At 35.8% G+C, this 26,919-nt stretch overlaps 1 protein-coding gene across 2 annotated transcripts in view; it reads left to right on the top strand.

The window, feature by feature from the left end:
- Positions 1–20,264, top strand: part of PAN3 (poly(A) specific ribonuclease subunit PAN3) — a 131,775-nt gene extending 111,511 nt beyond the window's left edge. Inside the window, exons 13-19 of one of the 2 annotated variants that reach the window (XM_069467400.1) lie at positions 1,616–1,781; positions 2,946–3,036; positions 6,885–7,024; positions 9,559–9,688; positions 10,160–10,224; positions 14,533–14,671; positions 17,323–20,264. In XM_069467400.1, coding sequence (XP_069323501.1) covers positions 1,616–1,781; positions 2,946–3,036; positions 6,885–7,024; positions 9,559–9,688; positions 10,160–10,224; positions 14,533–14,671; positions 17,323–17,463 — 872 coding nt within the window. In that variant the 3' untranslated portion in view covers positions 17,464–20,264. The remainder of the gene's footprint in view (positions 1–1,615; positions 1,782–2,945; positions 3,037–6,884; positions 7,025–9,558; positions 9,689–10,159; positions 10,225–14,532; positions 14,672–17,322) is intronic. The other variant, XM_069467401.1, reaches the window with a different exon arrangement.
- The last annotated feature ends 6,655 nt before the right edge of the window (positions 20,265–26,919 follow it).

Below are 26,919 nucleotides of genomic sequence, written 5' to 3'. Positions count from 1 at the left end.
GTGAGGGCTGTCCTGTGCATTACAGAATTGTTTAGCAGTGACCTCTACCCACTAGATGGCCTGGCTTCTACCTAATGCGTGCCAATAGCAACCCCATATTCTACTCCAGTTGTGACACCAAAAATATCTCCAGACATTGCCAAATGTCCTGGGGGCCAAAATCAACCCTTGTTGAGAACCACTCTTTGATAACATTCTTTTCCATTTTTTTTTCCACTTCAGTTCTGTTTTTGGTGTTGTCTGATTATTTGATATATTAATGTTTAATTTTCACAGGAAGCAGTCCTTTTTCTAATATTTTAAAATACTATTTGAATGGTAGTAACTTCCCTAAACATACCATACATGCATGGAAGTCTACTGTTTGCTTATACTGTGCAATGTATTATCTTAACACAAATTTAAAAATCACGTTATAAGAAATACACTAATTGAGAAAATGGGAATAATATCATACCACGTAGGGGTTGATAAGAAGTTTAAAGTGAGTTGATGTGGGTAAAACAACTAGAACAGAATCTGGCACACAGCACTATGTGTTTGCTATAAATATTCCTTTTCCTTATTACCAGGTTTATTAAATAGTTTTAATTAAACTCTGCATAGTCATCTTTGACATTGTCTTGGCATTTATCACTAGAACCACTTTGGGAGTCATCTAAAACTATTTTCTATATAGTGTATTTTCAGTTCTGTCCAAGTTGAGAAGTAATAATTTTGAATTTTATATGTGCTTCTTACTAGAAATTTTATCCCAAGCCATAGGCTCCTATTTTTTGTTTTTTTATCTCCATAATTAACCACTTATTTTTGTTGCTTTTATACCTGATTCACAAAAGGTTGTTTACAACAATATAAATATAAGGTCGTATTCCCTGAAATAATTACAAAATCTGGATTAAATTTATATGCCTCCTTTTCTACTGATTTGAGTATTAACCATGATCTAGAAAATATTATCTAAAAGCAGTTACAAGAGTTGGTAGAATAAAAATGATGACTTTTCATGGTAGATCAGATTATGTTTACATTTCATCATTACACATAAGTGACATGCAGTGTTTTACATTTATGGTTGTGTGTGAATTGGGTCTAATGAACATTTCTAATGTCTAATGAACATTTCTGTAATAGAGGAGGCTGAGCAGTAGACAGAAAATAAACATTGAACATAAATGATGATAGAGATTTTTATATCCCACAGAATGAACAGCTCTCACATACCTAAACAGTAATAGAGGCTGGGATTATCCACCTTTTAAGTAAAATTGAAATCTCTACAGTTCCTGTTTTTAATCAGAATTTATATTTATTTGGTTAACAATTAAGTATAAATTCTTGCTTTAAGTAATTTTTATTGTTAAGTCATTATGTGGTTATAGAAAAGAGCATTTCATTGAGAGCTCTACTTCTGCTAACAATATAAAAAGTATAATCACAGACATAGGAACCTTTGACTTCTCTCTTAAATTCTTTCTTATAGTCTAAAATACACATACACACACAAATCCACACTCTGTGCCATGAATTTTCTTTATTAATTTTTGTTTAAGCGTTTCAGTCTTTTAGTTGGTTGCTTAAATAAAGATGTCATTTTTAAATTTGTTTTATATAGGCCAGCACGATGGACCATTGCCCAGACAGCATGCAGGATTATTGCCAGAATCTCTTATTTGGGCATATATTGTCCAACTGAGTTCTGCATTGCGTACCATTCATACAGCCGGTTTGGCATGTCGCGTTATGGACCCAACAAAGATTCTGATAACCGGCAAAACAAGGTACTAGCATTTGAGTTTTGGCTTCTTTCTTCTTATGCATCTTTCATTTGACAGCTTAGTAAACAAAGCATGATGATTTGTTTTAATTCTACCTTTTCATATATTCTATCCAGAAGAACTGCTGTGACTTTGAGTTCATTTGTAAGTTTAAAAAAACAAGTTGAATTCTTAATAAAATGGGGAAAGGGTCAAGGAGGTATATGTTGTTAGGGTTCGGGGAATACAGAAATAACAGCAATACAGCTTTTCTGTGTAGAACCGTAATTTTCAAATTTTAGCATGAACCAGAATCACCTAGATTGATTCATGATTATGTTTAATTGATTGAGTTAAACATAAATTGCTGGGCTCTACTCCTAGAGTTTTTTGTTTTGTAGGTTTTTTCCTTTAAAATTGTTTTCTTTTACTGTGAACATTGTCTGATAAACCTAGAGTTTTTCATTCAGTAAGTCGGTGATGGGGCCTGAGAATTTGCATTTTTAACAAGTTCCTAAGTGATGCTATTGTTGCTGGTTGAGTCTCATGCTTTGAGAACCACTGATACAGAGTTACCAGTCTTGACTTCACTTGAGTTTTGAGTTACTGTTAATTTTGAGAATTGTCTTGGACAGCATAGCTGAAGATCTGGGTCTGTATTGTGGCTCTGTTAGTTACTATCTATATAATCTTAAAAAAGTAAAAGTAACTTCTTCAAGTTTTGTTTTCACAACCTTATTAGACAAGTGCTAATATTAACTTCATTTTCCTCATTTATAAAGTACCTGTTTGATAAGGTTATTGAGAGATTTGAATGAGTTAATACATGTAAAATGATTAGAACAGTGCCTAGTACATCTTATCAAGTGTTAGGAAACTAACTAGTTCTCTTTCGTGGATAAGTAATAAACAGCTTGGAGTGGTGAAAAGAACACTGACCTGTTAGTCAGTAGATGTGAATTATAGTTCTGGCTTTATCAGTTACTGACTTTTGTAACAGTAGGCCTATCTCTGAGCCTTAATTTACTCATTTCTAAAATGGGTAGTGGATGATGTGGGGGTGGGGATGGAGTTTGACTAAGCGGTCTGAGATCCTTCCTAATATTATAGGGAAAGTTAAATTTCCATTAGTACATAATTTTAAAAAACTTACTGTAATTATTTTCTTAAATTCTCTGGTCCTTAAAGGTTGCGAGTAAATTGTGTTGGAGTTTTTGATGTTTTAACATTTGATAACAGCCAAAATAATAATCCTTTGGCATTAATGGCCCAGTACCAGGTGAGTAAGAATAAATATGAATACTTATTTAATAATTTAAATCTTGTTTTTCTATTTTAAAGACAAATTTTGTTTATTTTAAAGTATTTCAGGGTTTTAAGCCTAGGTTTCAATTTATTCTTGGGTGGTTTCTGTGCAAACTTTGAATGTGTATTTCATAGCCACTGTGATGTACTTAGCATAGAGCCCTATAGGTTGGAATATACAGAATACAGAGGTTGATATAAGGCAGAATCTCTTAATCACATAGAGAAAGAAACACCTTCCCATTGCTCTTCTCTTTTCAACTTTTGTTTAAAGGTTTAAAAGAAGATTTTAGTTCACTTTATATGAGACAAAATTTGAGAACAAAAAGAAAAGAAAGGACAAAGTGAGAAGTAGAGTCTAAGTAGTATTAGTATTCTAATTCATGCACAAACCTTTGCTACTGAACCACAGACAGTGCAATCCCAAAACTTACAGGGATTCATTGCACTCAGTTTTATGCAGACTTTTCACATCTTTCTTTCCCTCTGCTTGTGCCTACCTAACCTCAACAGCTGCCAAGCTGTCCTGGTTGATAGCAACATCTAGTGGGCACTATAAGGAGGAATCTGCCTAATTCTTTTTTTCCTCAGCAGCAGCTTTCTTCTGCCTAAGGGGATTTGCTCCCTCTTTGTTATCTAGGGTGGTTGTTTCTTAGCTTACTTTCCTTCTTATCTTCTGTCTTATACTTACTTAGTGCTTAACTAATAGGCTTCGATTAATTTTTCTTCATAGTCTTTGTACTTCCAAAAGTGATTGATTATTGACTGTTAATGCTAGTGATCTTCATATATTCAAGCAAATCATATTAAATTTTTGAAGGAAAATTACACGTTTTTAGAGCCAGTACCATCAACTTGTAAGTATCTAGAAACCCCCGTCCACATTAAAAAACAAAACGTATGCCTTACAGTTGTCTCCTTATTCTTTTCTGAATAGGGTTCCTGTTCTTTAAAATTACTAGTATAAAACAAGACTAGTTTGATTTTTTTTTTTTCTTTTTTCTGTGAGTGTCACAACAGTTTCTACCTTATATTTGTAAATGTGCAGTATTCCAGTTGTGTGTTACAGGTTGTGTAGTTACCTTGAAAAACAAAACTCTTCATAAGAAAAAATGATCCTCAGTTCTAAACAACCAGCTATTAATAAGTAAGCATTTAGGGCAACTGATTTGTAAGTCAGGAACTGCCTTCGTTCATAAAATCAGGCAACCTTCAACCAATTGTCACTTTATTTTTTCAGCATTAAAGGATATATCAGACTTTCTTTCCTTTATTTCTTATTTTTTGGTATTTATGGATAGATGACTTTTCATGTAGCTTATTATAGTAAGGTATAGGAGAGAATTAAAGATAGTCCTAAGAAGGGGAGTGTGATTTTTACAGAGAAGAGGGAACATAAGAAAGGAGTGCATTGTTTCTTGTAGTCTATTTTTCATAGTCTGTTTCAGACACGTGAATAGAAACTGACTTTCAGTAAAATGGACATAAGTAGAGCCATATATAGAATCAGAGAAAGAAATCAAGAAATCAAGAATCAGGAAGAAACTGAAAATGAGTTGGGGGGAAAACCTCCTGAATTCAACAAATGGGGGGAAAAACCAGATGGAGGTATCAAAATAACAAATGGAAAATTATTTAGCTGAGAAATAAGGAAAGGAGAGTTACTGAGTTTTTATGATGTTAAACATTCTTAATTAAGCGAGACTTCATTAACTTCATTTGTTTAAAAAAATCAAGTCTAATTTAATCCAGATTATGTCACATGTACACTTTATTTCTGAAAGTGAGTATTCCCACCTTGAGTCAGCTTTAGAGAGCTGGTGAGATGTACTCAAAAGCAGATATTCTTACTTTTTAAATCCATCCAGTTCTTTAGCTATCTTGGACCTTTGTTTCCCTGTCTCGTAAAAGGGAATAATGGAGTGTTCTAGGAGGGAGACTTAATACAGCAGCAAGTCAGGATGGAGCCAAACTGAAAATTCTGCTTTTAAGGGTTGGGAGGTTGTGTGTCGGTAACTGCTGCTCAAGTGCTTGATAGATAACTACCACCTACAGTTTGCTTTGCTTAATATATTAGATTGAAATACCTATAGAAATTTACAGCTAGCATTTACATATACTGATTTCTTTTGACCAAGATTTCTACAATTACATTAATATAACTTGAATTGTTTTACCTGATCTGTAGTATGATTGGGGGGAATCCTTCTTAGAGTTCATAGCAGAGTCCTCCAGAGAACAGAAGCGATGGTGTCAGTGATGGTGTTTCTTCCCATGCCAGCTTCCCTCCTGCCATTCTGGGCTCCCAACTCTTTACCACCAGTGAAGCTTAAAAAGTTCCTCTGACATGAATCCTTGGCATCTCTTCTCCTGATAGATTAAAAGTAGTTGATAGAATCTTTTTTTTTTTTTTTTTTTAACTGATTATAGGATCTTGTGTTTAAAGTGTCAAATTCACAAATACTAATTTGGGACACATTTTAAAATTTGCACTTTGAAATGTCATTTTAGTAATGGAGTTTGCCTTCCTCTTAGTCCTTATTATTTAGGTAAAATGTTGTTAAAGGTAGCCATATAGTGCTAAAATTTCATTAGTGATTGAAATATGCTGGTTTCCCAAATATGCCAGTTACAGATATTCTACTCACCTGATGGTTCTCAGCCCTGGCTGCATAGAAAAGTCTTTTGTGGAGGCTCTGAAAAATTCTAGTACCTAGATCTTACTCCAGACTAATACAGCACCATGAGGGGATGGCCACTAGATGCTTTTTGTTTTTGTGGTGTTTGTTTTATTTTGTTTTTAAGCTTCTCAGGTGATTTTAATGTACAGCTGGGCTTGAAAACTTCTTATAAATAAACAACACTCAGTAAATGAACATGTATCTAATAATTCAGATGCTTTCTCAGATTTACAGAAATCTTCTGTAAAAATTACTTCAAATGATTTGTTGTTAACTCTGAGCTATTCCATTCTCCAAGCCATGTGATTATTAATAGTTACCTACCAAGCAGGACCAGTTGGAATGACCATTCTGTTTCCTGGAGCTATAATAGATGATAAAGAGCTTACCTTAGTTCAGCCAGCTGTCTTTTGAAAATCCTTTTAGAAGGAAAGCCTCAGAATGGTAAATCTTTAAAAAAAAAAAAAAAAAAAAAAATTAAAAAAGGAAAGTAGGTGGTTCCAAAGCTCAGAGATCTGTGATAATGTGATTAAAAATAGTCTGTTTGGAAACAAAGACAGATGGGATATCATTGAAGTTTGTAGCATTTTTGATGTTCTCAAATCAGGTTAATGTTTATGTCTGTAATGGGATAGAACATGTTATAATGAGAACTTTCTTCAAATAATTCTTTATACTCCCACTATATTCCGGGAGTCATGGAAAATGAGAAAAGTGTAAGCAAGTGTATAGTAACCTTAAATTTGTTGTAATAGAGAAGCATATTAGCTCTATTTAAATTTTAAATTGTTTTTTAAAAAACCAAAAACATTTAATACCAGCAGTCTGTAGTTGGCATGTGAATTGCTTTATGTTTCTTAAAGTGTTGCCCTAAAACTACCTTCATCAGAATTACCTGGGTGCTTTAAAAATGCTGGGCCATTTTCCAGACCCACTAAGTAAGAATCTCTGGGGGACGGGCCCAGAAATCATCTTTTCAATAAGCTCCTAGTTGGTTCTGATGAGCACCAATATTTGAGAACCCTGCCCTAAGTTCCGCAGCTTATTTATAATGATTTTTCCATTTAGATGGTAATGTTAGTTTATTACATGTGTACCTATGAAATAAAAATTAAAAGTTATATTTATTCTTTCATGTCAGCAAGCAGATCTGATATCATTAGGAAAAGTTGTGTTGGCTTTGGCTTGCAACTCTTTGGCAGGAATTCAGCGAGAGAATTTACAGAAAGCCATGGAACTGGTGACAATCAACTATTCCTCTGACCTGAAGAATCTGATTTTGTAAGTTTCAATATGTGATAAAATGTATGTAATGATCTTATGAGATAAGGCAGAGTTTTTTTGTTTTAAGTTTGGGTATTGCTTATTTTCCTAAGGGGCCTTTTAGCAGTGTTTCTGTTTTAGTTCCTATTATTTAAAATCAAGCAAAACACAAACAACTTTTAATTTATTTTTATGGCTAATTATATATTTTTTAGAATAAATTAATAAACTGATGTGTTTAAATTAGTTATTGATGTTTTAAACATTTGGTCAAAGGACACCTAGTAGAGCTGTATTGGTATCCACTAGCTACATGTGACCTTTTAAATTAATATTAATTATAATTTAAAATTCAGTTCTTTAGTTATGCTAGCCACATTTCAAGAACTCAACAGCCAGCCACATGTAGCTACCGGCTAACATAATTGGATAGCACAGATACAGAATGTTTCCATCATCTCAGAGTTCTTTCGGACAGTGCTGCTCTAGGGAGTGTGAAAACCATCGTGAATAAGCCTCGGATATAATCCAGTTATGTACTCTATGGCCAAAACACCCATTCTGGAAAGCATGTTTGCAGAGGGCCCCCCTACTTATGCTCCAGTATCTTTACTCCAGAGAATCCTTGAATATAGATTTGAAATGAATTTGGCTTAGGAGAAACCCATTGTGTACTATTGCCACCACAGAATTGCTTCTCCCTAAGACACATTTACTACTGGAAGATTCCAGAGGGTGGGCAACTACCACCTTTATTATAATTATGAGTTATATTAGAGAAGAGTTGCTAGGAAGTCTTGAAATTTTTCCTAGTATATTCTAGAAGCAATTAGAACTTATTGATCCTAATCAACAGTCTCTTTTAGCTTACAGCTGTCCCTTCTGATCTTTCTGTGTAGCCCTGGATGATCCAGTTTCTTTTTGGACCAGCCCTGGGGTATGGAATTGGGGGATGGAGGATGGGGCTGCCCACCTGATCTTTGTTACACTGGCGTAAATGTCCTGCTTGTGACAGAGCGCTGGAAGCCAGTGATTGTCTGGATCCTATTAATAAACAAGATGATTTATCTTTTAAATAAAAATATTTGTTTTATATATGATCACAGCAGTGATTCCTAGTCTTAGTTTGCAAACACCTAGGATGTCTCAAATAATCTCAGATTATAATCCCTAAATTATCCTTTCTAAAAAAGTGGGAGTAGAGGATATAAACATAACAAATTGGCCATATGTTAATAATTGTTGAAACTGGGTGATGATACATGGGGATTCACAATATTACTATTCTCTGTAATTTCATAAATATTTGAAACTTTACTTAATAAAAAAAGAATAAACAAAAAAGTCATATTTTAATAAACACAAACTAAAATTTATGGAGCAATAAACCATGTATCAGGCACTTATGAACTGCTTGACGTGAATTAATTCATTTAATTCTCCTAATAAGCCTATAAATTAGATACTATTATTAGTACCATTTTAGAGATGACAGAACTGAATCCAAGGGAGGTAAAATAACTTGCCAAAGTCACATAGCTTGTAATAACTTTAAATATGGTTAACTAGATGTAAATAAGTTAGTTAATTACAAATGAATAGCTAAGACATAGATTATTCACATAGGTATAACTGTTCATTTATTCAACAAAAGAAAGCCTACTATTAATATATGGCAAATGCTGAGGATACTTTGAACAAGATGAACAAAATTCCCATCTTCTGGAGCTTATACCCTAATGGAGAGAAAAAGTTAATAAACATATAAACAACTGAAATATTTTCAGATAATGATAAGATCTATGAAGAAAATAAGAGAATTACAAGCAAAAGAGTGAAGGAATAGGAGGCTGCTTTCTCATGAAAGTCAAAGAATGGCTTACCTATAGAATAAACAATAATAGAAGATAGAGAATCTTTGTATTCTAACAGGTAGCCCTTGAAGTATATACTTTTTTACAATTCCTATTTTCTGCCTTCATTATAATGGTAGAAATTGAACTGGTCTCTTCTGATTTGTGTTAATGCATGAAGATTTCTCAGAAATGAATATATAGTGATAGCTGGTAGATAAAGTTGCAGAACACAGTTCCCTAAAAAGTTGGGCTCATTCAGTTTAGCAAAATGGTAGACCCAGTTTTAGTTTGACAAATTATCTTTGAAGAACAATAGGAAAAGCTCCCCACCTCACAACCACCCCCTATTTTACTCCTCTCAAAAAGTTTGTAACAAGCTTTTCATCTAGAGCCATTGTAAAGAAGGGTTTGAGAATGGAAATGGGTAAGTGTAACCCTACTCTACTTTGCTTTCTCATTTCCATATTAGTAAAAATGTAGAGAAGAGACATGCTTACAGTTGTTCCATTGGCTCTTAAAATTTTCCAGAGAAAATTAATATAATATTTAAGGATAAAAATGACTTGCATGAAAAAATGTTTTCAAAATTATGTACATTAAGATGATTGCGACAGCAACAGCTATGTGTTTGTGGGTTATGTTGTTTTTTTAATTGCATGTTGGACATTCAAGTGATTCCTCTTTTATTTTGGTCAGGTATTTATTGACTGATCAAAACAGGATGCGAAGTGTAAATGACATCATGCCCATGATTGGTGCTCGATTTTATACTCAATTGGATGCTGCTCAAATGAGAAATGATGTCATAGAGGAAGACCTTGCAAAGGTAAAAAGTGTAGTTAATAGAATGTATCTGTGTGTATAAATACACTTGCATCTGTGTGTATAAATAGGTATAAAATACAGTAATCATTGTACTGCATGTAGTGCCCAGTTTGCTAAGATTGCAGATATTTTTGTCCAAATTGAATGTTTAGTATTTTAATTCCATATGTCTACTGGTCACTTTGTTCTTTTCATTCATGGCTTTGCTACAGTCATTTTACAAAATCTTGATTTTTTCATGTAAGTTACTTTAACAATTCCTAAAAGTGGTCAGCTCCATAATCTTCTTGAGTACTGTTATTAAATGAAGTGGACTTAATGTGTTTAAAAGTAGAACCAAAAGATGGAGATGTTAGGGTATATGTGTTTAAAGGTAATATTGGTTCAGGATACCAGTTTTTGTATATTTTGGCTTTTATATTTAGTTAATCTGGAATATTAACATTCTCTCTCTTTTTAAAATGTTTTATAGGAGGTTCAAAATGGAAGACTGTTTAGGCTTCTAGCAAAATTGGGAACAATCAATGAGAGACCTGAGTAAGGATCTACAGTATTTTACAATGTTTTCAATTATAAGGGCATTATTTTGCATAATGAGAATGAGTGTACCTTATTCTTACTGGTTGGTTATATTTGGATAAAGAGAAAAATTCTCATGTGAGATGACCTTAAGATTGTGTTTGCCATTAGGGTGCTGTTTTTTAACCACAGCCTAGGTGTGGTTGTCCTTATGAATTTTATACACATGTGCACATACAGAAAATATACTGTTAGAAATTTCTATTGTGGTTTGCACACAAGAGAACGTTTTATGACTAATACTACCTCTTCCTTGTCTTTTTTGAAGAAAAAGTTTCAAATTAGTTTACTACCTTGGTCAGTTTAGAGACTTCAGAAATCTCTAATTGTTGCATGCCTCTTCTATTAAAATGCATTTTTTATGGCTGTCCTATAGGTGACATTGGAAAGGCATCACCATTTTAAACTATTTGTCATTTAAGTTCTGCCTCATTTATAAGTTAACCATATTTTGATAAGCAGAGTTGATAAAAAAGACAGGTGGTAGAATAGAAGTGCAGCTATTAAAACTATAACACAAGTTACATTTCAAGAATGTTTCATCTGTTAATAGAGGTAGGTAATAGGTAAATATTGCTGCTTGAGGGATTTTTTTTTTTTTTTTGACTCTGAAGTTCAAGTCCACATGACTTTCTTCAGAGTTAAAAAGACTCAATTTGAATTTTCCCTAGTAATTTTTCTGAATGAAGAGAATATAATATATGTTGAATCATTTTTTGGAAACTCTTTTAGCTGTTTCTTCTGGTATTTACCTCTTTAAAACATATGTTTATAGTACTATTTCTGGATTTGTTTTTAAATATTTAATTCAGCTAATGACTCATCCCCTTTCCTCGACACGTATAGAACACACACACTCTCACATTCTACTGCTTAACTGTTTTAAGCTGGTCATTTTTTTTTTTTTTTGACTCTGCTCATACTTTTTCCCATGCAGACATATACATATATAGTCTAATTGATCAGACTTCTTTTATGTTTCTGGATTTGAGTTATAGTTAGAAAGCCCTCTTCTCTAAGATTATGAAGGAATTATCTCATGGTTTTTCCTAGAACATTTGTGGTTTCATTTTTTCATATTAAAAATATTTACATATTTAGAAATTATGTAGGATGTAAGGTATAAATCCAGCTTTTTTTCCCCCAGAAAACTACCTAGTACTCCAAAAGCCATGTATTGAATAATGTAACTTTTCTCCACTGATTTGAAGCCACATCTCTTCCATACTATTTTAATGATTGAAGTTTTAAAATCTAATAGTGTGTGTTCTTTCCTCTCTATTTCATTGTGTGTTGTTTTCCTAAAACTGTTTGTCTGTATAAATTCTAAAATCAGCTTGTTTAGCGGGGGAAAAAAAAAAAAAAAAGTCAATAGACCTGATGGGTTTTTTTTTTAATAGGGAAGATAACATGTTATGTTTATCAGTAAATTTGGGACGTATTTTTTTAGATGTTGAATCATCTTAACCAAGATCATGGTATGTCATTCTATTTGTTGATGTCTACTTTTGTACTCTTCAGTAGTATTTAAGTTGTTCTTTATATAGTTATAGCATACTGAATTTATTCTTAGGTATTTTGTCTTGTTGCTATTATAAATGCAAAGTGTCTCCCCCCACCCCTGCCCATTTTTTGTCTTCTTAGTACTTGTTATTGGTATATGTGAAAATTCTTGATTTCTGTAAATTTTGTTCTCGATGCTGTATTGTTTGGATAGTTTTTTAATAGATTCTCTTGGATTTCCCACATATTTAGTCACATCATCTACAAATAGTGATAGTTATACTTCCTCCTTTCCAGTTTCTGTACTTTTAATTTCTCTTGAGTGATTATGTTAGCCGGTACTTCAGTAAATAGGTAAATAATAGTAATGATACTTTTCTTCAGAGTTTGAAGCATTGTTCCATTATTTCCTTAACAAATCCTTCCCTTTCCCCAAGCTTTTAGAGTCTTTTCTTTTTCACTGATGTTCAGAAATTCATAACACTCTGTGTGTATGTGTGCCTTGTTATGGGTTTTTGATTCATAATGATGAATCAACAGATGAGCCCTTTTAGTCTTAGAAACTTAAGTTCTTCAGTTCTGGAAAATTATCTTCATTGTTTCTTTAATAACTTCTTTTTCTGGAACCCATTGCTCAGATGTTAGGCCTTTGCAATTGATTTTCTAATATTCTCTTCACCTATTTTCTGTCCTTACCTTTTTGTTCTACTTTCTGGGCAATTAGCTCAACTTTATTTTTCTAAAATTAAAGATTTTTTTCTAATCCTTATTTGAATTTTTAAAATTCTGCCATCATGTTTTTAATTTCCAAGCACTTTTCTATTCTCTGAATGTTTGTCTTACACCATCTAATTCTTGTTTCTCTGAGGCTGTCAAGTATAGATTCTTTTGGTGGTGGGTAGTTGTGGGTTTTTTCCCCCTTTTTTCCTTTTTTTAGTTTTAAGTTTTGTTCTGTTCACTGCAGTATCTCATAGGAAACAAGAGTTTGTTTTGTTGTTTTATTCCCTTTTCAAAAGATTTCTGATCTTTGGCTGTCAATTCATATTAAGAATGAGTTCCTAAAAAAGCTAATGAGAAGCTCTGTGTGGGGGTAGGGATTGCAGGGTATTGAGCTTTTCTATGTGATAAAGTTATATATGATTTTTGTTTGTTTTTGGTAGACTCTGAATGTCATCATTTCTCTTGGTCAGATCAGCATCCCCTGAAAACTGTGGTATAAGCCTGACAGCCAAGTTTTGGGAGCCAAGCAGGGGAAAGACATTTGTTGAATAGTGTCTCACCCACCACCACCCCTTTGATCCACCCTTTCTAGAGAGTAAACCTCCAGACTTCTGCCAGTCAGAGGTGGGGTCAGGATTGAGAGATGGGTCATCTGTTTGCTGTTTATGGAACCTTTTCTCAGTTCTGCTGTTTTCATCTAAGTCCACACCTGCATCTTTGGTAGTCCTTGATGGCTTTAGTGTCTCAGCTTACCTATCTGCTTTCTGCCTTCCAGACTTTCCTGAATATCTCTTGTTCACTATTGTTGCTGCTTCTGATCCCTTTGTCCCTCCCTGTGTTTATACCCTTTTTTGACATTCACTGTCAATTTGGTGGGCTTTTGAAAGGGAGCAGAGATAAATGGGTGTGTTTAATCTGCATTTTAATTGGAAGTCCCAGGAATGACCTTTGTAGAACTCAAGTAGGATTGTGTTAAAACAATATGATGAGCTTCTCCCCGGGTTCTTAGAAAAAAGACAGTTTTTTAAACATCATCTGAGGCTGCACAATTTGGTCCCTATCTACTTGTCATCCTTGCTTCAGATCTGCCTTTTTCTTCCCTTTTATTTTGTCCTCCCCCCTTGCCTTCTCTCACTGCCCCCTTGCTTTCTTTCACTCTTCCTCCTTGTCTTCCCTCTGTCCCCCTCTTTTCCCTCCCCCTCCCCCTCCCTCTCTTCCCTTGTATTTGGTCTTTTTCTTTTCTTTTTTCTCTCCCAACCCCATCCAGACACACTGACCTGTCTTAGGCCTCTTCAGTGCTCCACGCTGTCCTTTGCAAATACTGATCCCTCTGACTAAGGAGCATCCTTCTTCTGGGAAGAGTAGCCACTACTTCCTCTGGAAAACCATCCTTGTCCTCTCAGATGAATTCTTGTTTCTGTTCTATATAATATCCCTTTCTTTTAATAGCATTATTTAAATATGCAATTGCAACTTTCTTTGATTATTCAAATAACATGTTTCCCCACTAGACTATATGTCCCTAAGGTCACTCAAAACTAACAGTGATCATGTGGTTCTCCAATTCTCTACAGCTTCCTTTCAGATGCAGTGGTAGGAAACCAAAATCTACTTCCTTTTTGTTTCCTAAACATTCTATTTTATGCCCATTAGTGAAGTATGACATGTCTGACAATCCCCTTCTATTGTCACCTACAGGATGGGAGGAGGAAAAGAATATTCTCTCATAAGCTTGGTTTAAAGATATGTAGAAACATTTTTTTCTTTCTTCTCCATTTTATCTAATGGTAGGGGCTGAAATAAGGTGGTAATATAAAGTAGGAATGCATAAGAGAGGATTTTCCCCAGAGAATTGAGAATTAAAAACTATAATTCATATACTTTCTTATTCTGTGAGATTATTTTTAATATTATACCAAAAAAACCCTAATTGTTTATTTATCAGGAAAAAGTAAAATGAAACTAATTTTTAGTTTGAAAAATAAGCATATGGCCATGTAGCATATAGCATGAGTTACTGAGGTAAATATTAACTTCCTCCAGGTTTCAAAAGGATCCTACTTGGTCAGAGACTGGAGACCGTTATCTGTTAAAACTGTTTAGGGATCATCTTTTTCATCAGGTGACAGAAGCAGGTGCTCCTTGGATTGACCTCAGTCATATCATTTCTTGTCTTAACAAGGTAATTTGTATCTGGATTTTTAAGCTTATAATGCTGCCTACAATTGGTAGAGTTGCCTCTTCTGCAAATACTAGGAGACTTAAGGAATCAGAATGTACTCTTGCTGTAGTCTGTAAAGCATTTTATTAATAACATTTTCTAGAATAGGAGGATTTTTCTTAATACCTGCATGAATAATTTCAAAATTTTTATTGCAGATCTTTTTATTATAAGTGTCACAAAATGACTGCTTTCCCCCCTTTATACTGTAATACTGTATTTTATTTACGTAAGACAATGAGTGGTAAAAACAGAAAAATAATTTTATGTTTAAATATCTTTTAAGAATTGAATCCCTTCTAAGTCATTGTGAGTTGTACTGGAAGTTATCAATTCATTTACATTAACTACAGGTATTATAATTAAGTATAATAAAAGCATAATATTGGTAGCATTCATAGGCCCAGCATTTGTGAATGGTGAATTAGGTGATTAGATAAATTAAATAGATAGTGATATATCATAAATTTATTTAAGAGGTAAGCTTTATGTTTTGAAAAGACTGGGAGAGTAAAACTTACAGAGGAAAGAAGGAACTTGTTCCCTTATGAGTTACTTGGAATTATGGAATTTAGAACTGCTCTCCAGAAGTAAATCCTAGTCTTTGTGTAGGTTTTTAAACCAGAAGTTGGCAAACCATGGCCTGTGGGCCAAATCCATTCTATGGCCTCTTTGTACAGCCTGCAAGCTATTAATAAGGATAGTTTGACTTTTTTTTTTTCCCCTCTATCTTAAGAGACGTGGTCTTGCTCTGTCGCCCAGGCTGGAGTACTGGAGTATAGTGTAGTGGTGTGCGTGATCACAGCTCCCTGCAGCCTCAGCCTTCTGAGTAGCAGGGACTATAGACATATGCCACTATGTCCGGCTAATTTTTAAATTTTTTTGTAGAACGGGATCTTGCCATATTGCCCAGGCACAAACACCTGGCCTCAAGTGATCCTCCTGCTTCAGCCTCCCAAATGCTGGGACTACAGGCATGAGCCACCACGCCTGGCCCAGTTTTAAATTTTTAAAGGGTTGTAAAACAACCAAGCGATAAATAAAGAATATGTGACAGAGACTGTATATGGCCCCTGAAACCTAAAACATTTATTGTCTGGCCCTTTATAGAAAACATTTGCTGACCCTTGGTCTAAACCGTCCTAAATTGTAAGTACTAAAGGAGAAAATACCTGCTATAGCCTGTGATTTAGAACTGTTAATGTATAGTGCGGTTACTCTTCAGGGAAAATGTTGTAGTTTGTTTTTCAGCACTGCTTTATTTGAATTTTCTTTAAACTCTTTAGAGAGTATTGTCAATAACCTACATTACAACAGCACAGAACTGCATTAAACTAATCCAGTCTGATTTGTATATTCATTTTCCCCTTATTTCTCTTAAAGGACAAACCTTTTCTTGAGAGCAATGAGTGGAGAATAATTCTATCAGATTTTAAAACATAGTATCCATACTTTCAAAGCACCAGTTATTAAAGATATGTAGAACTAGTATCAACATTGAGCAGTAGATCCTATGCAATGAGTATAATAGACACTTTTCCTAAGCAAAGGTTATTTAATGACTATTAGGATAATTAAAAATTTGAAGAAAATTCTATTTCATGTCATAAAATAGCTAGTAGTAAATAAAATTATCCCAAATCTGGAATGTGAGAATAGTCTGTGTTTGAAAAGAGTATAATAAATTAAAAGGGGAGGATGGCCATATTGATTATATAAAAACTAAGATTTTACGTAACCTTATTTTGATGGAAAGGATGACAGAAATTAAATGGTAAGATGATTTGAATGTTTGAGCTCTCAGTAAGTTTTAAACCTATTTTAATGTATCAATTAATGAATAAAGGAAAGAAAAAACCTATGTTGAAAACTAACAAAAATGAACTATAACAAGCCAGGTTATTTGCTAGACTAAGGATTAGTATTTATGCTTTATAAAAACCTCACTAAAATATTACTGCCAAATCCCAATAGATAAGTGGGTAAAAATCATAAACTAGCATTCACACAAGCAGAAATATTAAAAGTAAATGTATGAAAAAAGTTTGATAATAATAGTTAATTAAAAATGTAAATTAAAATAGCAAGGCATTCCTTTGATGTGGGGCTGCTGGTAAATTGTTACAACTCATAAATCAATGGTGTCTAATTGACATCCTTTGGAAAACAATTTGGCTATATTAGCTTTGAAATCACTCCTACTTTACATTTTATTATTTATACTTTTAAGTATTTCTCCTAAAGAAAAAACTTAGTATTTCCTACAGAAGAAAAAAAAATTAGTAGATGACTACATTCTTTACCCTGTAATTCATGATACAAAAAAGTGGAAGCTATTGGGGGAATAATTAAGTTACAGTGTTCCAGCTGGATGGAGTGTAATGCAAACAAATGCTAAGCATGAGGGGTAGGTAGATATGTAGGGCAGTGTTTGTTTGACAAACATGAGTTGAAAATTGTGTGCATACTGATAAGTGATATAAAATACTTACGAGTATATGAAAGGGAACATGACAGTTTTTAAATATTTCATTTATCATTATCGCAAATGTCCTGTGATAGAATCTTTTCCACAAAGTGTGAACTTCATATTTTGCATATGTATGTTTCAGCTAGATGCTGGTGTGCCAGAAAAAATAAGTCTGATTTCCAGAGATGAGAAGAGTGTACTCGTGGTGACTTACAGTGACTTAAAGCGCTGCTTTGAAAACACTTTTCAAGAACTGATTGCAGCTGCAAATGGTCAGTTGTAGTATTTGCTAAAAAAAAAAAAAAAAAAAAAAAACACGCAGGACACAGCTGAGGAACTTAACTAATAGCAAATTGCACTACAGCTGAACTGTTTCATCATCTCATTTCACATTTGGGAAACAAACAGGAGATGAGCAAAGCTGCTTGCACTTCAGTCAGGTACACTGTTACTTGAAAGGAAGAATGTTTCACTTATCCAAGAGCTATGGCTGCCACTGGAGGCTCTATCTGTGAAGAATTTATTCTAGATTAAGGAGCACCATCAGGTGAATGATGTTCCTGCTTTTGTTTTTTCCACTTGTATATGCACTAATTTTAATTTTTTAAAGACTTTTTTCTGATCTTTGAACTTTTGCCACATTGTATACTTATTAAGGGAAACTATTGCAAGGACATTTTTGGGAAACAATGCTGGGCAGCATTTTTGCCATTGAGGGTTGCAAAATTTGCTCTTTTGGGGATGAGTTGCCCTGAATAACATAATGGACCAGGTAAATCTCATAAAAGTGCAGTATAGTGCATAATTTTTGTAAGAGTATTGTATGCAAGCTCTGTATGCCACCCACTGTTAGTTCAGACTGAGACTTGTGTTTTGTTTTGTTTTTAAGAACACACAAAGAGAAATATCAGTGAATTGTTGGATATGAATTTCCCTGTTAGTTGATTTAAATCCTTTCTGAATAAATGTTGGATAAACAGTAACTGAAGAAGCACGTATAGCTCTTCGCTCCAAATTCAACCAGAGCCTTTTTTAAAACGTTATTTGCCTGCTAGATACATTTACATTTATGTAATTTTTTGATACAAAAAAAATTGCAAAATTGTGTTAAAGGCCTAAAGTTCAGGAGTATATTACTTTAGGTTCTTTCCAGTTTGCTTTTTTTTTTTTTTTTTGTATAAAGTTCTGTTCTTTGAACCACAGCTTTATTATGGTCCTTTACACTGGATACAAACACAGAGACACTGTTCGGAAGAGGAACTAAATTCAGCAGTGGTCTGGTATCAAGAGCTTTCTGATGTTTTACAGCCTGAATCTGGAGGGATAACAATCTGCTGTGCCTTTGCAGTCACTGCTTAGCCCAAAGTAATAGTACTTTTGATAATAACTCACTCTGTGGGATATTCCAGAATAAATCCATCTCAAAAGTTTGGAATTTTCCTCCTCTTAACTTTCTTAATATTTGGACATGCAGTTGTCGCCAAACTTGGGTATTCATGGAATTTCTAGTTACTGAAATACCTATACTTTGATAATGAAGACTGCCAAATACATAGGAATTTTCTTTCTTAAAAAACAGTAATGAAGACTATATCTCCTTTCCCAGCACTGAATGTTTTACTAGCACTGGGTGCTCACCATGCAACTATGAAGAAAATGTGGAAACTCAGAAAGGTCAGGACAGACTCCCAAGCACTTGCAACTGATGTTACTGTCTTCAATTTTAATAATTAAACATATTTGTATATTCAGAGAAGTTTTTAGTATTTCTCTGTCCACTTTTTATAAGCTTTAAAATGATTTTCTCTGCCTTGAGATTTGCATCAAGAAAAAGCACCTCTCTTCACCTGAAAGCTTTGAAGACTAGAGACACACTTTACACATTTTAACAAGTATATTTGAACCCACGTTTGGTAGCATCAGTTGTTGAGTTAAAAAGAAAATCAATTACTGCATTTGATCTGGATGGATTTTAAAAGAACATAATGTTCAAAGGATAATTAACATTTGCCACCATAATGTTCTTTTTTATGTAAAAGAACAAGAACTTGGAGACATTAACATGCAAAAGTCTTTTATCATTAGCTCATGTATTTGAGGAAGAGCAGCTGTCTTTTTATATGTTTTTTGACAAATCATATTGTAATTCTTTTGTACAAAAAAGAACTACTTGTATTCTAGAAGAAAATATGAAATGCTTAATTTATAAGCGGGCTGGAGATTTTTTCCAATGTTGTTTTCTTTGAAAATGAAAGGGGATCATCTATTTTAGTTTTGGGGCCTGGGAACTTTTTGAAAATTTAATTTGTGGACCAATGTTTTGTGAAAGCTAAAGAAGGGCAGGGGTTAAAACAGGGCTTGAATTTCTCATTCTGTATAGACCAGCAAACTTCCCTGCAAGGCAAGTTTACATCACAAACCCAAGAATGTTTGCATCACAAATGCTAGTTTGCTTCAGCCCCTAGTTAACCTCAGGACTTGGTTTGCATATAAAAGATAGACAGCTGATATGTTTTCATGAGTAAATATTGTCAGCCAGAAAACAGTTGGTGTCAGGTAATGCATATATTTTTTTTTTTTAGTTTTGTTTTATATTTATTTTTTATTTAGTTTTTATTGGGAATGGTTTTCAAAGGAACTCTCAGTTCTGCTTAGGTGTTTTTTGGGGGAGCCCTCTTTTCCATAGTATAATTCCACTTAAGAGGTTGTCTAAAAGTCTTTTTAATTCATAGGAAGATTTTAATATCTGAGAATAGTCAAATTAAGGTTATAAACTTCCCATACCTTCCTGTTATGACATAAAAGCACAGAAGGGACAACCCTTGAAATCATGTAACGTTGGTCATTTCAATTTTTTGTACCTATTTTAAATTCTGTTAGTGTATTTACTTCATTGTAAATATTTTTGAGGGTACCTTTGTATTTGCTTTTGACCTTGGTTCTGTGATTTGGATGTCAGCAACTTCCCTAAAAAGCACCAGTATGTTAAGTTCTAATGTCATGATCCCAATATGTGTTATTCATCTTTAATCCTGTTTTCAGTCTATGTGTACAGCAGTATTTTTAATAAAGAATTACAGAAATTGGTGTGTTCTTTTTTTGTACCAGTTTATGTAACAAGATGATGTTTGTCTTATGGTTGATTGGGTTTTAAAAGATTGTATATTTTACTATGTATTTTGGAGGGATTTTTGTCTTTAGTTGAAATGGTAGCAGATCTGTTAATTAACTTACCAAGTATTTGTTAAATGCCTACCTACTGTGTCCTTGGATGTATGCTAGGCACTAGGACTGCAGATATGGGGACTTGGTATTTACAATATGTGTAGTTATACCCAAACATTTTAATACAACATGGCTTACAATGTAGTTTATTTTAGGTTTTTTTTTTGTTTGTTTTTTGTTTTTGAGACAGAGTCTTACTCTGTTGCCCAGGCTAGAGTGCCGTGGCGTCAGCCTAGCTCACAGCAACCTCAGACTCTTGGGCTCAAGTGATCCTCCTGCCTCAGCCTCCCGAGTAGCTGGGACTACAGGCATGCGCCACCAGGCCTGGCTAATTTTTTCTGTATATTTTTAGTTGTCCGGTTAATTTCTTTCTATTTTTTAGTAGAGATGGGGTCTCGCTCAGGCTGGTCTCGATCTCCTGACCTCAAGCAATCCTCCCGCCTCCGCCTCCCAGAGTGCTTACACTGTAGTTTAGAAGACGACTTATGTGAATGGTTAAGGAATAATATATAGCTAGTCTTTGATTTAGTACTTAATTTTCATATAGGTGAGGGGCATCCCTCCCTCCAGATTCTTCAGAATCATTATTTAGGATATAAAGATAGATAAAGAAAATGTGGCAAAACATTAACATTTGTTAAACTGGGGTGGTGAGTGTGTATTAAATATAATATAGTAGTCCCCCCTTATCTGCGCTTTTGCTTTCTGAGGTTGCAGTTACCCGAGGTCCAGTACAGTAAGATATTTTGGGCAGGGAGAGAGACTGTCTGGGTCGCAGTCAGAAATGTCAGTTCTTGTTGTGCTCATAGCTGAAGAATGGCCAGGCACACCAAAATACGACAAGCATGAAAATGAGGTTTATTGAGGAGAAAACGATAGGATTATAAAGGAGAGCAAGATAATAGGTTTACAGAACGAGGTATGTAGGCTACAGATGAGGACTGGACCCACTGTGGTAGCAGAAGAGAGAGGGGGGGAAAGGCTTGGTTGTGGTCTGCGTCTTGTTTTATAGTGTCCAGATTGGGGCCTCTCTCATGGCTCAGACGTCACCATGGACAGTTGGGAGTTATTTGACCTGAATCTTACCGTACATGCGCGCCTCCCATGAGCCTCTCTGAAAGTCCATGGCGGGGGGGCGGTGAACCGCAGCTGCACCCACTTTCATCCCGAGTTGACCCAGAATCTCTCGCTGTCTACGTAACAAGACCACATTCACATAACTTTTATTGCAGTAAAATTGTTGTGTTTTGTTACTAGGTATTATTTATCTCTTACGGTGCCTAACTTAATTAAACTTTATCATAGGGGTGTATGTATAGGACAAAACAGAGTGTATATAGGGCTTGGTACTGTCTGTGGCTTCAGGCACCCACTGGGGGTTTTGGATCTTACCCCCATGGAGAAGGGGGGACTAATGGACAGAATAGAAAGTGATGCGGGGCTTGAGGCTTAGGTGAAGGGTAGCAAGAATAGAGAAGAAGAAGGGATTATTTCCAGCTGAAGGACAGGTGAAGTGCTTTTAGGAATTCAGAGAAGAGAAATGCAGGAAGGCTTTCGTGTAGAAGGATGTTGAAAGAAATCTGTGGATTTTGATGGGAATCAAAATTACCATCTTAGGTTCATGCAGAAAAAAAAGACTAGTCTGCCTAGAAAGAGTGTGTGTTTGGAGGATCTTCTGGCTTTAAATTTCTTAAGAGAAAAACATTAAAAATACTGTTAAAGGTAACAGTATTACATTTGATACACTCAGGTAAATGGAGCTTTAACGGCTTTTTTTTAAAAACAAGCATTTTCATCTCTTGTGCTCCGAATGGTCTGAAGAAGCAGATTAGTCCTCCACTTTTAGCAAGTGCACATTTAGAGACACATCTGTAAAATCTCCCTCTGTGTAAATGACAGAGGAAAGGGGAGGAAAGAGGATTGTAAAACCCATGTCTTTAAAATTTATTGAAAACAATATGGTGCATGGTGGTTAAGAAATCGGCTGTCTGGAACAATGCCAGCTGAGTTAAAATACTGGCTCCTCCGCTTAGAGCTTGTGATCTTGACTACACCACTTAATCAGGACCGCAGTTGAATGAATTGGGGTTCACTCATTCATTATATATTTATTGAGTGCCTGTTATATGCCAAGCATTGTTCTAGAAACCAAGAGAAAAACTTTGGCTGCAACAGACACAGTTTTCTGCTCTTAAGAGCTTCCATTCTAGCAGGGAAAAGATAGATAATTAAGTATATGGTATATTATTATTAGAAGGCAATAATGGTTATGGGAGGAAAGCAAAGCAGCATAAAGGGTATGGTAGAGTTGCCAGATTTAGCAAATAAAAAATGCAGAATACTCAGTTGAATTTGAATTTGAAATAAACAATGGGTACTTTTTTTAAGTAAAGTATATCTCATGTATTGCATGGGACTTAAACTAAAAAATTGTCCCCAGTACTGCACGGGACTTAAACTAAAAAATTGTCCCCAGTACTGCACGGGACTTAAACTAAAAAATTGTCCCCAGTACTACATGGGACTTATTTATGCTAAGAAATTCTCTGTTTATCTGCAGCGCACATGTACCTGGCCAGCCTGTGCTTCATCTTGCAGCTCTAGATGTGGGGCGGGGGTGGTGGTGGTGGTGCAGTCTCACATGTGGTGGCTGGGAGGCCGCACTGAGAGGAAAGCTGAGTGAGGACTTGCAGGTGACGGAGCCAGCCTTGTGGGTGTCTGAGGGAGGAGTATTCCAGTGAGGGAACGTGCAGGCAGCATTGGAGGAGCTGCTGGGAGGTGAGTGCGGTTAGAGCCACACAAATAGGGGGTGTCTTGTGGACCATTTTAAGTATTTGGGCTTTTACCCTCAGTGAAGGGAAGATGCAGGATTTTGAGCAGAAGAGTGACATGATATGACATTGAAAGGGGTCGTTGTGGCTCCTACGTCATGAATAGGCTGAGGAGGAGTGGAGTGGGGTAGTGGGCAGCTCGGGAGCATTCCCAGTGAGACGTACTGGGGGATTGAGCCAGGGTGGTAGCAGTAGAGGTGGTGCCAAGTGGCTGGATTCCTGACGTATTTTAAAGGTAGAGACAACAGGGACATCCCAATTTATTGGATGTAGAGTAAGAAAGGAAGAGAGAAGTTGAGAATGACTCCTGAGATTTTGGCTTGCTGCTGACAGGATGGAGGATTCTACCGAATGGGGGGAGGGAGGTTTGCCTGGTTAAGTTTGAGATACTTAGTATACATTTGTTCTGTTGATTAATAATTTTGTAAGAAACGGCTCCAAACTAAATGGCATAAAGCAAGCATTTTATTCTGCTCGGGGATTCTGTGGGTCAGGAATTTGGCAAAGTGACAGCAGGGATGGCTTGTCTCTATTCCGTTGTGTTTGGGGCCTCAGCTGGGAAAATTCCAGTGGCTGGGGGCTGGAATGGCTTGAAGACTGAGCTCGGCTGGCTGCTGTTTATGGGAGCACCTACACGTGACCTCTTGGTGTGGCTTGGGCTTTTCCAAGCATGGCAGCTGGGTCCCTTTGGGAGCTTTCGGAGAGAGAGTGTACCAAGAGACTTGGGTGGGAAGTGCACCATCTTTTCTGACCTGGCCTCCAAGTAATGCAGTGTCACTTCTGCCACATTCTGTTGATTAAAAGTGAGTCACAAAGCTAGCTCTGATTCTAGGAGAGGTAAATTTGGGGGAGTGGCAAGGGCACATTGCCAAAGGTCATGTGGGATAGGAGACACTGTTACAGCTGTCTGCAGAAAATACATTCTGCCAGAGCATCAAGAGATGTCAGTTTGGCACTTACATACTTACATATGTAAGTTTGGAGTTTAGGGGAGAGATCTTGTCTGTGTGTGAATGTTGGATGCCATTTAAAGCCCTGAGGTCACGAGATCAGGCAGGGAGTTAGTATAGACTGAGAAGAAAAGCTCCTAGGGCAGAGCCTTGGGGTAACTGGAGTAATATTGAAAGGTCAGGGAAAGAGGTAAAACCAGTAAAGGACACAGAAGTAGCCAGTGAGATAGGAAGAATAAGAAAGTGTCATGGCCTGCAATCAAAGTGAAGAAAGTGTTTCCAGGTATAAAGGTCAAGCTGCCAATGTGTTGAGCAAGATTGGGACCGAGAATTGGCTATCGGATTTAGCAATACGGAGGTCACCGATGGCCTCGTCATGAGCAGTGTCCACGAAAGCTAGGTTTGAGCAGCTTTCAGAGTGACTGAGAAGAGAGGAGTTGGAAACAAGTAGTCTAACCAACTCATTCACAGGATCTTGCTGTGAAGAGGAATGGAGAAAAAATGGGGTGGTAGCTGGAGGGTAAAGTAGGGATGACAGTGTTTGGTAAGATGGTAGAAATCGCAGCATGTTTGTATGATCCAGTGGAAAAGGGGAAAGTTGATGGGGTTGACTGGGTGGAGAATGGCTAAAGCAGTGGCTTGGAGTCTGAGAGGAAGGGCCAAGGGCACCATGGTGTGTTTGGGGCAGAGTATGGGCACCGATGCTAGTAGGTGGAGTGGGTTTTGAAGTTCTTTGGGTATGCTGTTAATAATAGTGCCTGTTGTGTTAGATTGCTTTGAAAATTAAATGAGTTTATTCCTTTAAAGCACTTAGCATGGTTGTTGGCACATATGAAGCACTCAAATGATAGCAATTACTAGCTATCACTGGTTCCTAAATACCAATCTTTGGAATAGCATTTGTTCATTAGAGTTTTGTCTAATACAAATTAAAATGAAATATTTCAAATACAAAGTTGAGCCCTTCCTACTTTTATTATTTTTAAAAATATATAATTTAATACTGTGAGTTGGGCAGCCCCCCGAACCAAAATAGGTTCAGAGAGACTCTGCCTTCCTCCTTTTTTTTTTTTTTTTTTGAAGACAGAGTCTCACTCTGTTGCCCAGGCTAGAGTGCCGTGGTGTCAACTTAGCTCACAGCAACCTCAAACTCCTGGGCTCAAGCAATCCTCCTGCCTCAGCCTCCCGAGTAGCTCGGACTACAGGCATGCGCCATCATACCCAGTTAATTTTTTCTATATATTTTATTTTTAGTAGAGACGGGGTCTCGCTCTTGCTCAGGCTGGTCTCAAACTCCTGAGCTCAAATGATCCGCCAGCCTCGGCCTTCCAGAGAGCTAGGACTACAGTCGTGAGCCACCGCGCGTGGCCTGCCTGCCTCCTTTTAAAATGGGTTTTTCTTCTATGAAAAGTTGTGGTACTAGATGGTACGTTTTTTTCCTATTAATAATCTTTTACTGACAAATAGCACACATACACACACACACACACACACACACACATATATATGTAAGTCCACAATTAACAGTACAGCTCAATGGATTATCACAAAGCAAACAGACCTATGCATCACCACCCAAATCAAGAAATAGAACATCAATAGCATCTAGTTGGATTTTTAGTTTATTTTTTTCTCTCCTGTACATTCTTAGTTCCCGGAATAGGTGGTTGGTCATCCCTGGACCCAGGATTTAAAAAAAAAAAAAATGTCTTGGCCTGAGAAACCCAAAAGTCTGGTAATGTATTTAACACCAAGGAGTCCAATAAACCTTACTAGGCCATCCTGCTAGAGGGAAAAAAACCAATTCCCAGATGTACGGTAAGTTTCCAGAGTCATGAGAAAATTTCTAAACTATGATGTGACAGATTCCTCAAGCATTCTTCAAATCATTTGCCTGAGTGACTTTACTGTTACGTTATGAAAACCAATATTTTTAAAAGATTTCAGATCCTTGAAGATAAAATGCCTCTTGCCCTCTTTAGTTAACTAGAAGTTTACTGAGATTAGTCATTTATCCCATATTCTCATCTGTGGACCAAAGAAAGTAGGCCTATTTTTTTTCTCTTAATCATGTCTCTTCAATCTAGCTTCCTCATAATGTTATTAAGCAGGTAATAGCATGGACCACTTTCTAAGACAAAGTGTTGGTGACATACTCTACATCTAGTAGTTACTACCTGCGTTGTTTATTTCTCTTCCTAGGATGTAATCCACAAAACAAAATGGAAGAATACTTAGCTGATTTTCTTTTCTTAGGGAAGTTCTTGTGTTTTAGGCTTTTGCCTGTTATTTTATGTGGTTTCCCACGTGCAACCTCTAACACACATGTGCGTGTACATGTACACACACACCCTGTAATTATGGAAATTGTTTATCAGCTTAAGATTAGTGTTTGGGGAACACTGTCTTTAATTGAGGGCACTGCCATCTGCAGTACTCACACCCAGTGTACTTATTTGTGATCTTACTCATTTTAGTGTTCAGTTTTCTGGGCAGTCTGCCTAGTTTGATTTTGTTTTTATTTACTGTTGGCAGTGTTCTGATTGTTTAGAGCAGCCATTGTATGCAACTGATAGGAAGCTTTTTGCCCTCTCTTTAGCCGTGTTCACTTTTTCTTGTGCTGTATCTAGTAATTGTTTAAAGGAATCTCCTAGAACAGCAGTCCCCACCCCCCAGGGATGCCCATACTCGTTTTTTCACTTATGCACAAATCAGAGAGAAAACGTGTACATA

Source organism: Eulemur rufifrons, chromosome 4, assembly GCF_041146395.1.
Source record: "Eulemur rufifrons isolate Redbay chromosome 4, OSU_ERuf_1, whole genome shotgun sequence".
Taxonomy (NCBI): Eukaryota; Metazoa; Chordata; class Mammalia; order Primates; family Lemuridae; genus Eulemur; species Eulemur rufifrons.
The sequence above is the reverse complement of the archived record's forward strand: the minus strand, read 5'-3'. Positions and strand labels throughout refer to the sequence as shown.